Source organism: Mus caroli, chromosome 6 (genome assembly GCF_900094665.2).
Source record: "Mus caroli chromosome 6, CAROLI_EIJ_v1.1, whole genome shotgun sequence".
Lineage (NCBI taxonomy): Eukaryota > Metazoa > Chordata > Mammalia > Rodentia > Muridae > Mus > Mus caroli.
The window spans coordinates 228,285-241,733 of NC_034575.1; the positions used below are offsets into that span (position 1 = coordinate 228,285).

At 38.3% G+C, this 13,449-nt stretch overlaps 1 protein-coding gene across 2 annotated transcripts in view; it reads right to left on the reverse strand.

Moving 5' to 3' along the window:
• Positions 1–380: 380 nt before the first annotated feature.
• Calcr (calcitonin receptor) overlaps positions 381–13,449 on the reverse strand; it is a 76,269-nt gene continuing 63,200 nt past the window's right edge. For both annotated transcript variants that reach the window (XM_021165088.2, XM_021165087.2), the window contains exons 10-15: positions 11,560–11,713; positions 8,685–8,745; positions 8,537–8,603; positions 7,271–7,489; positions 6,281–6,322; positions 381–2,344 (exon numbers count right to left, since the gene is read on the reverse strand). In XM_021165088.2, coding sequence (XP_021020747.1) covers positions 2,096–2,344; positions 6,281–6,322; positions 7,271–7,489; positions 8,537–8,603; positions 8,685–8,745; positions 11,560–11,713 — 792 coding nt within the window. In that variant the 3' untranslated portion in view covers positions 381–2,095. The remainder of the gene's footprint in view (positions 2,345–6,280; positions 6,323–7,270; positions 7,490–8,536; positions 8,604–8,684; positions 8,746–11,559; positions 11,714–13,449) is intronic.

The window sequence follows — 13,449 nt, forward strand, 5'->3', positions numbered from 1 at the left end:
AACTTGTAATTATAACAATTCTAATGACCTGAGGAGATGTTGGACAGATCAAGTCTGGCTTCAGAAGAATGAAAGCCAATACAGGACAAAATGATTTTATACGTCCCTGTGTTGGATTTCTATGCTATCATCCCCAAATGTATCTAATAATAGACTGACAGTTATGGATGGTTTCATATTATCAAGGGTATGAAGCCTGTGCCACTAGGTTAGATTCAAAGTGGTTACACTAATAAAGATAAGGATCTTGTGATTCATGTAAGCCATCTCTAACCTGTGCTTTTAGATCCTTCTCCCTCCCACAAGACAAACATGGTGGAATGCTGGCAGCTCACGGCTGAAATGAAGAATGCATGGAATGAGCAGAGACAAAAATGAATGAATGAAAGATGACAAATGTATTTCTTTATAAAAATATGACAATATACATCTTTGCCTTTTTAATATGCTCTGTATTTATACACATGTACACAGCAGAAGCGTTTCACACAATTTAGGTATGACATGCAATGTTATGGTAAGTCAGTTTGATTTCATCAGCTCCTACTACATAAGCACAATAACATCTCAAACACTTCAACAATATATTATCACATTTGTACTAGAGCTGCCTGAAATACACTGATTTCAATGTGTGTAAACAAAACATAGGGACATCACCAGGTAACACTGTGATTGGAAAAAAATCCTTCCTTTCAATCCCTCTTTGCATTTTGGTAAAGGAGACTCTCAGTGTTCAAGGTCCACAGTTGCTATTCTCTGGGTACAGCAAGTATGTAACCAGAACAAATCAAGTTACTTTTGTCTTTACACAACTAAATCACCTCTGAAAGGCAGTGACAAAGATTACAAAGGTGAGAGGAGATTTTGAGGGTCTCAACCAATCTCTTCATTTAGCATACAAATTAAGTAATGATGACTGGTTACTGTTGCAGATTTAGAAATCTGTGATGGTATTGGTTTATTATTGGATCTTAGAGGATCTCCTCCTGGGAAGTAAAGAGAGGTATGGAGCTATAGTACTGGGTTTTGATGAGAAACTTTGTTTTTAATTTAAGATGAATTAATATCAGGTTAAATTTGAAGTCCCTACATTGTGTGTGTGTGGTTTTTTTTCCCTCTCTTGTTTTGCTAATAGCAGCAAGCAAGAGGTCAACAAGAAACTGATTTGTAATTAGCCACACAGAATCTTCTTGAAAAACACAGGAATCTTGTTAAGCTTTGAAGCTGGGTGGAAGGCAGTTAATGGACTTGTATGGAGTGTTTTAATTACCAGTCGTAAACAAATCTATCTCTTACTGCTAGATAGCACCCAAGGGCAAGAGGTAATCTGCTTTATAAACCTTGGAGTGATTGTTTTACAAATCCTGTAGTTTAGGAAAGTGGAAAACTCTCTTTAAAGATTGTTACATTTTGGGGGGCAGTTTTGTGATAAATTTGGTGATAGGTTCTTGGTGACCTCCCAATTTATAAATGTCAGTGACCAAAGCACATACAACGTTCAGATCAATTCATTACAGCATTTGGGTCTGCCTGGTGAACTGGATCATGTTATAAAAGACACACCATCTTTCAGAGGTCATGTTATTTGTGCAGTTGACATTGAATGGATGGTAACATGTGTAATATAGGAACTGACTGAAATAAAAACATTAAAAACCAGATCTGTAGTCAAATACAGAAATATTCTAATTCAAAATCCAGTGTCAAATTTAAAAACATTGAGAGTGATATTAATTTCTCAAAGGTACAAATGGCTCAAAATTCACAAGGAGCACCCTGTATCTGAACTAGGTCAATTGAGTGACATCTTTTGAACACCTTGCCTGCTTTCCTACGAACACTGTCATCTCAGTCCAGGATGAATGATGGAGTTCACAAGTTGCAATGGGAGACTCTATTCCTAGACTGACTCCCAAAGCAATAGTACCAAGAATCACTTTCTTCAAATTCACAATGGACAAATTCACTTAATACTTGTTCACAAATGATATGCTCAGCTCCTGGGAGGATGGGAATCACTTGAAACACATGGTCTGTCTTTCCCCAGGAAATGAAGGCTCAGTGGATCACAATGCTTGGGGTGGCTTCACATTCAAGCAGATGCGTCTTGCTGGATGACGTTCATGGGGATCATTTCAGTACTCTCCTCGCCTTCGTTGTTGCTGATTGGAGGATTCCTTGGTTCCTGATGGCAGATGTAAATGGGGAGGCCATCTGGCTCAGCGAAGGCTACAGCCCGAGGAGCACTAACCACGCGGTTGGTGGGGCGGCGGTGCCTTCCCCAGCGTTGGCTCCACTGGATCTTGAACTGCGTCCACTGGCGCTTCAGGGTGACTTGCACCTGCAAGAGCAAAGAGAGCCTGTTTCCATAGACTGTGGGCGATGACCCCAGGAAACCTTATGTACATGACTCTTGGGGCTCATCAGAGGCGAATGGAGGTTACATTGTAGATCTGATCTAAGAACTGAGTTTATACTGAGGCAAAGAAATACACCTTCTAGGAATATCAATATGCTAATCAAGATAGCGAGTTACTTGTTTGGGTAACAAGAGAGAGTAAGTAGAGAGAAACAGTTAAGAAAACTTACCTGCTGCCTTTCATGTTTTAATCAAAGTGATCATGATTTGATCAAAATCTGAGCTTGTGTAACATGAAAATATATTCATAAACCACAGCAGTCATCGCTTCTATGATAATAGGACCTATGCTGTACATTTACCCTGAGCACCTAATGAGGGGTTCCAGATAAAACCTTTCACTAATGCAGTGGAAACATTTTAAGAATGAGACTTTAGTCTCTCTTTGTAGAAAAAAAAAATCAGAATAATTTGATAATTGGATCATGTAAAATACTAGACTTTTCAAACAAGCTATGGATGTATGTGTGTGGGTGGAGCATTTTAGATACTAGTACATTTTAAGGAGAGAGCACCTCTTACAGTGCTAAGAGCCGAGGTTTACCATGCAGCTGGAATTTGCCCTGATAAAAGACATACAGGGGACAAAGGATGGTATAAAGCATTTAGTTACTCCTTACTGAATGATTGTCCCAGGCCATATTATAATCACTTGATTTGAATTAATTTTTTTTTAATCCTCACAACAGCCTTCTTCCAAGGGCACCACTGTTGTGTTCACTTTCAAATGGGAGGGCTTAGGTTACACCATGTGTGCACAGCACGGGAGCTGCAGAATCCAAGTTCCAATTGAAGCCTGGCTTTGTTTGGATTGTAAGAAAAGCCCTTTGATGTCAGGTTTATAATCTAGAGACAATCAGTGTACTTTTGAGAAACTAGCAAAGATGCCAGTTCAGTGTCTTTGGAGATGCAGTGTCTGTAGCTAAAGGGAACCAACGGATAGTTTTCGTGGAATCAGCATCTCTTAGGTACCAAAGTTGTCCTTACAGCTAAAGCTTACTTGGAGTTTTAGAGGCATCCATTGCAGATGGTTAAACATGTAGTGTTAGTTGGCGAGAAGTGCCCCACATGGAAATAAAATCTTGTTTTTGCCTTTCCTGTCCTTTTACAATCCCTACCAGAGAATCCAACCCAACATGAGGCTGAAGGGCTTAAAGTCAATTTTAATTTTTTAAAATTATTATTATAGGAAGTTAGCAACCTTCTCTAATTGCATTTCAAATTTATGAGCCATCGTTTTGTGTGGTGATGATAATCTGCTTCCAATCTGCTTCCATTTATAAAGTGTATGTATAAAAACAGTCCCTTAGCAGCAAACAAAAGATACAGTAATGACAGTCCAATAAGGCTTATCTCTTAGAGAGGTAGGTGGACACAGTACTTGGACTATATGCTGATTTGAGGATAGGAATAAGAGCATTAAGTCTGTGATCTTGAAACAAAAACCAAAAACCAAAAACTGAAACAATCCTGAGACTTCTTTCTATTCTGGGAAGCAGTAGAAATGTCTAGCAAGACCATAGGGTAAAACCAATGCACAGTGTTTCAGATTATATGTTCATTGTTCATTTGAAAAAGTAACAAAAATGTGATTCTTATTAATTTGTTTTTGAATTTGAAAAATGAAAGCTCTGCCTGAGGGTTTGAAGACACAATTGTTCTTGCTGCTTCTATTACATAGGACTCAGCTACGGAAGGCTTAGGTATATTTGTATAAGGTATATGTGGGCCTCAGTTACCATGTCTGAGGAGATCAATATTACACGGAAATCTTCTTGAATAGATTAGGATGTTTTGTTGTGTATCCCTCTTTTCCTGTTAAATTTTTCATAAGCACGTAGTTATGTGCTGATGCATGGAAGTTGGGGTTTCTGTTCAATAGTGGACAGAGTTAAGGCCTGTCCGTCATTCTCTATTCCATCACCACAACCTAGCATACCCTCTGATCTTAGGTTATCCATGAACCCTGTCTATAAGACTTAATTTCTATGACGGCAACCACTGACAACAACATGCTGATAATGAATCAGAGTTAAATTTTCAATTTTTTATCATTGCATTCCTGACCTACTGGCCCCTTGGATCTTTGCCGAAACTCAATATCCAGCCAGGCAAAGCCTTGTGACAGACTTATCTCAGATGTAGCTGAAAGTTGCATCCTACAAGTGTGACAGAAGGGGAATGTATGCAGAACATCCAGCTGAGACCCAGATGCCTGACGTCCGTGGGACTGTGTGATATTACATTTTGGCCCAGCATACCATTTTTGTAATATTAGAAATGTCACATTTACACCGTCCTCTAGCTACACAATCTTAATGAAAACAGAAACATTTCAAACCCGGAAAAAATATAGGCAATAAACTCCAGCTATTTGAACTGTCATGGGTCCCCCTTGGGTTTACTTTGTGTCTGAGACTCCCAATGACATTGTCGTTAAGACACAATAAATATTGTGGCAATTTTACAAATGCATGGGATCCTCTTGTGCCGTTCAAGGCTTGGCCTTTCTGAGCCTGATCTTTGTATTATCCCTGTTTTGATATCTATTGTTTTCGATGAAAAAATTTATTGTATATACCAAAACAAACTCAGAATGCAAAAGTCTACATTCACAGAGCATTTTCACTGGTATGACAATATTTCACACTGGATGATTTAAGCCCCATTCAGTTTTTAGTTTTTACTGTCAAAAAATAAAAGGAGGAGAGGTTATTCGACCAGCTAGTAACAGAAGGAAACCTCGTTTTTATTCCAGACTCCTACTATATCATGTGGCAATCATGAGTCTACAAATACACTTCGTTGAGTGGAGGAATAAACTGTTGGGTCGAAGAATAAGATGTACCAGTGAGGGGCTGGTGAGATGACTCAGTGGGTAAGAGCACCCAACTGCTCTTCTGAAGGTCTGGAGTTCAAATTCCAGCAACCACATGGTGGCTCACAACCATCCGTAATGAGATCTGACTCCCTCTTCTGGAGTGTCTGAAGACAGCTACAATGTACTTATATATAATAAATAAATAAATCTTAAAAAAAAAAAGATGTACCAGTGAAAGCTAGTAAAAGTACTTAACTTGTATTTGGAGATGGGTATCAGTTGATGCAGCAGGTAAGTATTTTAGATACTCAGTGAATATTATTTAAAGAAATAATAGAATAGGTATTAGGTATACATTGCTAATGATTAGAAAATGTTCCTAAATACTAAATGGATAGAATGGGATCATATGACAACAAACTGGGATGTGTCTTGAATAGAAGAGTTTTTCCATAGGAAATAATTTACAACGAGAAGAACATTTGTGTATCCTAACAGTTGAAGAGCTGTTATTCCTTGACATTCTGGAGCTTACTTGGAAGAACCTCTAGGGCTTTAGAAGCTCTATTTTCATGTTGTATAAATTGGTCTCTCAGGCAAAATTTTGTTAGATGGGAGGTGACTCTGGATGAAGCTACCTGGGTAGTCTGGTTGTCTAAGTCTCTGTGTACACTGACCCAGATATTCGGATTCTTATATAAGGCTTTACTCCATGACAGCAGTCTCTGACAGAGACCTGATGACAGTGAATCAAAATTCAAATGTCATTTTAATTTTATCATTGCTTTGCTGACACTATCAGCTAAGAGAACCCCTGGTGTGCTCTTTGGGCTCTATGTGTAATTGCACCGAACATTCATAGGTGAATGCGATTCAGCTTGAGGTAGTAGGATAACCAGCAGTACACCATGACTCACCATCCCCTATGAGAGCATATTGAAATGAGATCTGATGAAATTGCACTGTGGTCCTTTAGAAAACGTAAAGGGCTGGCTTTATATATGTGGGTGATAGTATTATGTGGAGCACATGCTTACCTCATGGTTGCAGAAGCAGTAGATAGTCGCCACAAAGAATCCCTAAAAAGAGAAGGAAATATACGTTAATTAAATTTAAAAAATTAAAAAGCTGTGGTCATCAGAAGAATCTTTTTCAAGTCTGAGGGTGAAGGTGTGGACTATGGATTAGTGAGGAACTGTTCCAACTATGTCTCTCAGAAGTCTGAATTTAGTTGTCTGGGAGGTCTTGCTTAAGCTCATACAATGCCTTGTGCTAAGTTGTAAGTATGATCCCAGTAGCTTAGGTTATTAAAGAAATGCTTGGCCTTTCTTTGTGACTTAATTAACTTTAGCCTGCTCCTCATGTTAGGCCTTGGCAGTTGGAAGAATGCAGTGAATTTGAAGTTTGTAATTGAGAAATAAAAATTCTGGCCTAGACTCCAGTGTTAGACCCTCTCCCTGAGACCCTAGTCATATCCAGACTGAGTCTCAAAATACCTAGTAGTAGCCTTTATTGGAACTTTTAATCTGGGCCAAGTCTTTGGAGTGAATGGAAACAAGGAACCTGCTCTCTTCTCTAGTTTGGCTAACTGTGCAGCCCAGGACTGCTCTGACATCTCATTCTGTATTCTCCTATGTGAGAAATGTAGAAGCCCAGGTATAGTGTTCCTTTATAGGCCTAGAACTCTCATGGATAGATTCATACAATGAATGGTAATAGGGCAGGAAGCATAGACAGCCCTGTGTGACCAAAGTCACACTGGTTTATGAAAGAAATGTTCTGTAGCTACCTGATATGTGTAAAGCTGTATGTGTGGGGCCAGTAAAGGGGCCTGTGTATCAATAAAGTAGAAACAAATGCCTTTAAAAACCCTATTTCCTTCAAAATTTTTGGTTGGGCCTACTCAGTTGAAGGCTATGCATTTTGACTCCTAAGATCATAATCTTACAAGGAATGTTCTGGGTTTTAGTCAGATTGACTTAACAGGAGAATAAGCCAGCAAGTAAACGTGGGGTTAGTTTCCTTACCTGGAAATGAATCAGAGAGTGCATGAGATAATCATAGATCTTCCCAAGCACCTTGTTGGAGGGCCTCCAGGGAAACACAACAAACTGGATCCCCAGCAGGGGCACAAGGACCATGGTGGCCTTCACAGCCTTCAGGTACATGTAGGACTCGGCCTCGTGGGTTTGCCTCATCTTGGTCACAAGCACGCGGACAATGTTGAGCAGAAAGAAGAAGTTGACCTGCAGAGAGTCAGATTGGTGAAGGATCCACTACTGTGGTGTGGACAATACTATATCTACTAGATCGATGACTAGAATTTTTAAAAATAAAAGAAGTTGACATCTGAACCACATCTAATTTTTGGCTCTGATGGTGAGTTTTGAAAATAAAATTTTAAAAGAATTTTATTGTAAGCACATAGAGTGAATTTTTAAAAGCTGGAATAGAAATGGCCATTTTACAAAAAAAATGGAAAGGAAGGAAGGAAGGAAGGAAGGGAGGGAGGAAGAAAGAAAGAAAGAAAGAAAGAAAGAAAGAAAGAAAGACAGAGAGAAAGAAAGAAGAAAAAAGAAAGAAGAAAGAAAGAAAGAAAGAAAGAAAGAAAGAAAGAAAGAAAGAAAGAAAGAAAGAAAGAAAGAAAGAAGGAAAGAAAGGAAGGAAGGAAGGAAGAAAGAGAGAGACTTTTGATAGTCATTGAATCCTTCAAACTTGGGTCCCTGACTGAAAAGAAAGGAAGATAAGCACCAGCAGAATTCATTGCTCTGTGCTTCCTGACTGTGGATACCACCATGTGAACAGCCACCTCATCTTCTGGCATGCAGACTCTGTCAGGACGGTCTGTTTCCCTTCAAACCAGGAGCCAAATACACTCCTACCTAAGTTGTTTTTGTCTCAGCAAACAAGAAAAGTATGTAACCCAATGGGAGTGACCAAAACCCAGCCTGGATGGTGATCTAATTTCTTTGGTTACCAAGAGATGCCTCCTCAGTGCAATAGCAGATTGTGGTCATCCAGATTTGAGACTGTTTTTACTTTTATTACTATGAGAAAGGAAAACACCGCCTTTGAGATTAAAGTGCTATACTGCCCTCATCCTGTGTATGCAAATGAGATTCTCCACATATAAAGCAAAAGAAATTTTTTGAGGAACATAGTGGGTTCCTTTATGATAAAAATCCCATTAAATTTACTTGATCTTGTAGTTGCAGTGCATGTGCCACATATAAATGTATTCACAAATTTGGGCAATGACACTTAGAGCAATATACTTAAAAATCAGTTCTCACCACCAGAGCCACCATGACGGGTCCGTGGATGATGTAAAGCAAGTGGGTTTCTGCACTCAGCCAGCAGCTGAAGAAAAGCAAGGGTTCATATTAGTACAAATGTGCTCTTTCTTCGGAGTATCCTATTAAAAACCAACCTGATACTTACTTGTCGTTGTAGTAGAGGGCACGAGTGATGGCGTGGATAATGGTTGGCACTATCGGGAACCCTAAAATTGGGAAAAGCACAAATCAAACTTGGCCCCCATGTCATAAGCTTAACTAAGATTGCATAGATAATGGGGGTAGTTTTGCAAAGATGGTTGCAAATTGAGGGTACCTATCAAGACATTCCTTTGATGTCTGTAGACAAGTGATCTTTGGCCATGCCAGAAAGAATTGCTCCTGGCTCGAGCATCATCAGCATGTGGACTTTGGCTAAGAGCATCCAGACAATTAAAAGCCTTTCACCAATTCCTAGCTGCAGCGGGTACACAGTAACTTGCACTGCGAGTCTTACTAAAGTTGTTTTCTGAATATGCTTTTGCTGATACTCTGAACTGGGACAAGAAAGTCTTTCATTGTTGTGGATTAGGCTCTCACATGGTGAGATTCTGGGCCAGGCTTAAGGGATGTCACCTGGGATGCTGAGTGCTATGAAAGCCTTCCTTGATGTTCATATGAATTCTTTTGGGTCTTATTTTATTTCCTGTTTGCTTCATGGATTCTGTTTCCTTTTAAAAGAATAGTCTAGAGAAGCCAGTATACTCCTCCCACTATATAGTTCTGACTGTGGCTTTTAGAGGAAGTGTACTGTCCTGTTCCTTTTCAAAATCTAAGTGCTACTAGCAAACATAAACAGCACTCCCTTTGAGTTTATCTTAAGAAAAATACAGATGATATCCATTCAGCCTGCCAGATTATATATTTCTAAAATATTTTTTCTCTCTACAAATGTATTCTAAACTTGTAATTTTCCTTTAAAAAGATTGCCTTTTTATTTATTCAGATGTACCTAGTACATGATAATGCAGCTTGATTTGATTGAAGCATCTGTAGAAAGAGGTTTGCTGTTCCAGACAGGTTAAGAAATGTGTCTCAGGAAAGAACTAAACGGTACTCTGCAAAGTTTTATAAATGAGATGGAAGGAAGAGAGGAAGAGAGGAAGAGAGGAAGAGAGGAAGAGAGAGAGGAAGAAAGCCTAAAACTATTAGGTTTTCACATAAAATCATGTGGGTTTCTAAATGCATAAATGAAATAATTCAATAATACCACTGATTATATGTTGGGCTTGAAATAATTTTAACCTGGACTATTTACACAACATACGATGGATGTGCTGTTCATAGCAGGTCTAACAGACTGTTTCCTCATTTGAATTCAAAGACCTAAAGTTATTGTCTAGATTTTTTCTGAAATACTCATTTTAGGATTAGACAGGAAAAAATGCATTTGGGAATCAGAGTCTACTACTCCACTTCACTGAAAGACAAGCATATTTCCTAGCCAATAGGTATACTCTACATCTAACTGCTAGGTCTTGACACATTCCTATAGCTACTGTAGCTTTTTTTTTTTTTTTTCTTTTTTTTTTCAGTTTTGGTTTTTCTCTCTGTTCCGGTTCTTCTAATCCCCAGGACTTGTAACAACCTGACCTTTCTACTAAAGGCATTGAAAATAAGAGCAATACTTAGGCATCTCATAAATCATGGAATTCCATTCCGGTTTGGATCCTGGATTTGGAAACGTGTTTTTAAACCCAGATGCTCTTCATGTTCCCCAAAGACTAATGAGTGCCCAGAAATTAGCTTTGGGGCCATGCTTTCTGCATCCTAACTTTGAGGAGTGTTTCAAATATCAGCTGTGCATTATTTTATTGATAATGTAAAGTCTAGAATCCACATTACCATTTTATATTTTCAACATGAAACCATGTATTGACAACAGAAAGTTTTTCTGTCCTATTACATCTTTTAACATCTCTTTGAAACATTTTTCTTGAAAAGTTCTTTGAGGATACCTTTACTTGTGTTCCTCCCACACAAAGACAATGTTATTTCAAGGCTATTACTTTAAAACCTGCTACTACAATGGTCTCAATTGTTTCAGGGCAGTTGTATTTGGCATTCTGAGTTTGTTTGTTTTTTAATGGTAAGGAGTGTGGTGCGTTTTAGTATTCTCCCTCTCTCCCTCCCTCCCTCCCTCCCTCCCTCCCACCCTTCCCTCTTTTCTTCTGGGTGTGTGCGTGCAATCATGTGTTTGAGTGTGTGTGTAGGTAGAAGTGAACAGACCTTGGCATGCTCTAATAGTGAACTGCTGAATTCGGGTTACTTTCTGTCTTTCCAAATACCTAATTTAAGGAGGAAATACTGCCTTTTTTTTTTTTTAACCTGTGGCTAGACCATTGAACTGGAGAGCTATTGCCTAAGCCAGCACCAATTAGCAGTGTTCCATCCTGTGGTTGCTGTGAGTGTAATTACTTTTTTGTTTCTACTTGGATTTTGCTAATGAAGTTTTAAATATTTTCTGATCAAGGAAAGTTAAGGTATTTTATAAATATGTCATTAGCATTCCTTCCTCTTTTATACAGTAAACAATTTATTTTGCCCTTAGTATTGTTTATGTGCTAAATACAGATACTTATTGATCTGTATACAAAGGTGCCAACAAGCTTTATAATTAAGTTACAATGAACCAGTCTGGGAAGAAAAGTATAAATGTTCCTTCCAATATATCCTTGTCACAGTTGAATGTCATAGGTGAGAATAAATTTGTAGCTAGATTTTGTTCTCCTGGAATATTTTCTGAGTTTTACAGATAGACATTTTTGAAACTCGTACAAAGAAAATTCCATCAATTGTATTTCAAATGAAATAAGTAAACTAGACTTGAAAGAAATATGTGAGGGAAGTTCTTCAAGTTACTAGAATTCTGAATGTGTCTTTTTAAATCAAGACTGGAAGAAGGGTATAAATATGCAAAGATGCAAATATGAAAAGGTGGGTCCCTAGCTCCTCAGAATCTAGTTGTTTGAAATACATACCCCAGCCAAGAAGGTAGTACCAGCGCAGGCGTTGCTGGTCGGTAAACACAGCCATGACAATCAGAGTGTGAAGATAGATCCCTTCGCAGAGCATCCAGAAGTAGTTGCAAGACATCATGTACTGATGGAAAAAGTGCAGAACCTTGCAACTTATCTGTTAGAAAGAAATAAAGATGCTGAATGGAAGGCATTGTTGAAGATGTGGCTGGAGAAAGAGTGCATTGATGAGCCAACGTGTCTGCATTGAACTCTCAAGAATCACCCTGAGTATTTGTCAACATGTGCCCTCTACATTTACAAATTAAAGGGACAGTGTGAGAGTCACAAGTATTTTATGTAAATAGCTGAATAGGCTACTGAAATTGGAGGCCACAAAATAATTTCTCCATTAAATTCTGGAGACTAACCTAGACTAGAGCAGTTCTTTTTCCTATGAGGTGTCTGAGACTAACGTTTTTTTAAAGAATATCCAAGGGTTTGTCATTTCTTTAATCTTCCCTCCTCCTGTGGTTCATGAGGCAAATCACCCTAGACATTAAGAGTTGCTTCTGAAGCTAATTGGGTTCTTAGTAATGCCTTCTTAGCCATAAAAGAAGAGACCACCATGGGGGAAAGTTCTCTTGTATGGACCAGGAACCTATTCTGATCCCAGCTTCTCTTTTATATGTAGCCTTGTTTTCTACATTAGGAACCAAGGGTATGCCAAAGCCTCTGCAAACATGAGGACTGTGTCCTCAGTGACTGCTCAGAGAACAGTTATGAATGAGTTAATTATGTATCTCGTAGTCACCTAATGGGAAAACTACCAACTATATAACAGAATTTCCTGCTAGTTCCTAGTTCTAGAACAGTCATTCTCATCCTGGCATCCCTGACACTTTTGGCTAGATAACTGGTTGCTGTTGCCCTGAGCTAGTTAACAGTTAATTGTTTCTGACCTCATTGATACTGAATTCATGGCCCACAGCACAATAGCCACTACTTGAAAGAAGTGTATTTGTCTTTTACTTTCTTTGTAAGCATATCAAGACTTTCTTGTTTTGCCTTAAAGCAAATTTATCAAGGGATAATTAAAAGCAATGGCCATACATTCCTTAATGGCTCTATTCTTGCAGAGTTCAATGCTTATGATCAAGCGAGCAGCCTTCCGGTGGCAAGACACACATGTAAACAAATGTAATCATGCACAATGACTTCTAGAAATATGTATGTATATATATTAAAGTTAATCTGACTATTAAACTATTTTAACAATTGTTTCCTCAGATACATAGCAAAGTCTGGCATTTAGGAGAATCAATGAAGTTAACTAGAGTGGCTTGTTTTAAGAACACTAAATTTTCTACTTAATTTGGGGACAACCATCAAGGAGTGGAGTTTTAGTCTGAACACATTAGTGGGTGCTGTAAAATGCTCTGCTCACACTTTGACTTTTGTTCTTTTGATGGGATGGAGCGGGGTGTGGCAAGGCAGATTATTTTATAATAAGGGAGGTGGCTGACTATAAATTTACTTCTCAAATCCTTACAAAAATATTGAAGCAAAATGGAGCAAATACAAAGAATCTCTCTCCTGTTTCTTTGGTTATTGAGGGACAAAAGGAGTTCCTAAGGAAGTGTGGCTAACCTTTAAGAGTACATGGCTTAGTATAATTGTTTTCTTAAGTCAGAATTAGTTTGAAATGGCTAGTGTGCTAACTCCTAAATGTTTTCCCCTGAACTAAAGCTTCCAATTCTGAGTTATGCCAAGTTTTGTTTTAAAACAGAAATAAACGTTGTTGCTTATTTGAGTGATCTCCAGTGATTCAGCACACTTACTTACAGTTCCTTGGAAATTCTGTTTTCTCACCAGTTCACTTTAATACAATACAAAAAAAAAAAAAAAAAAAAA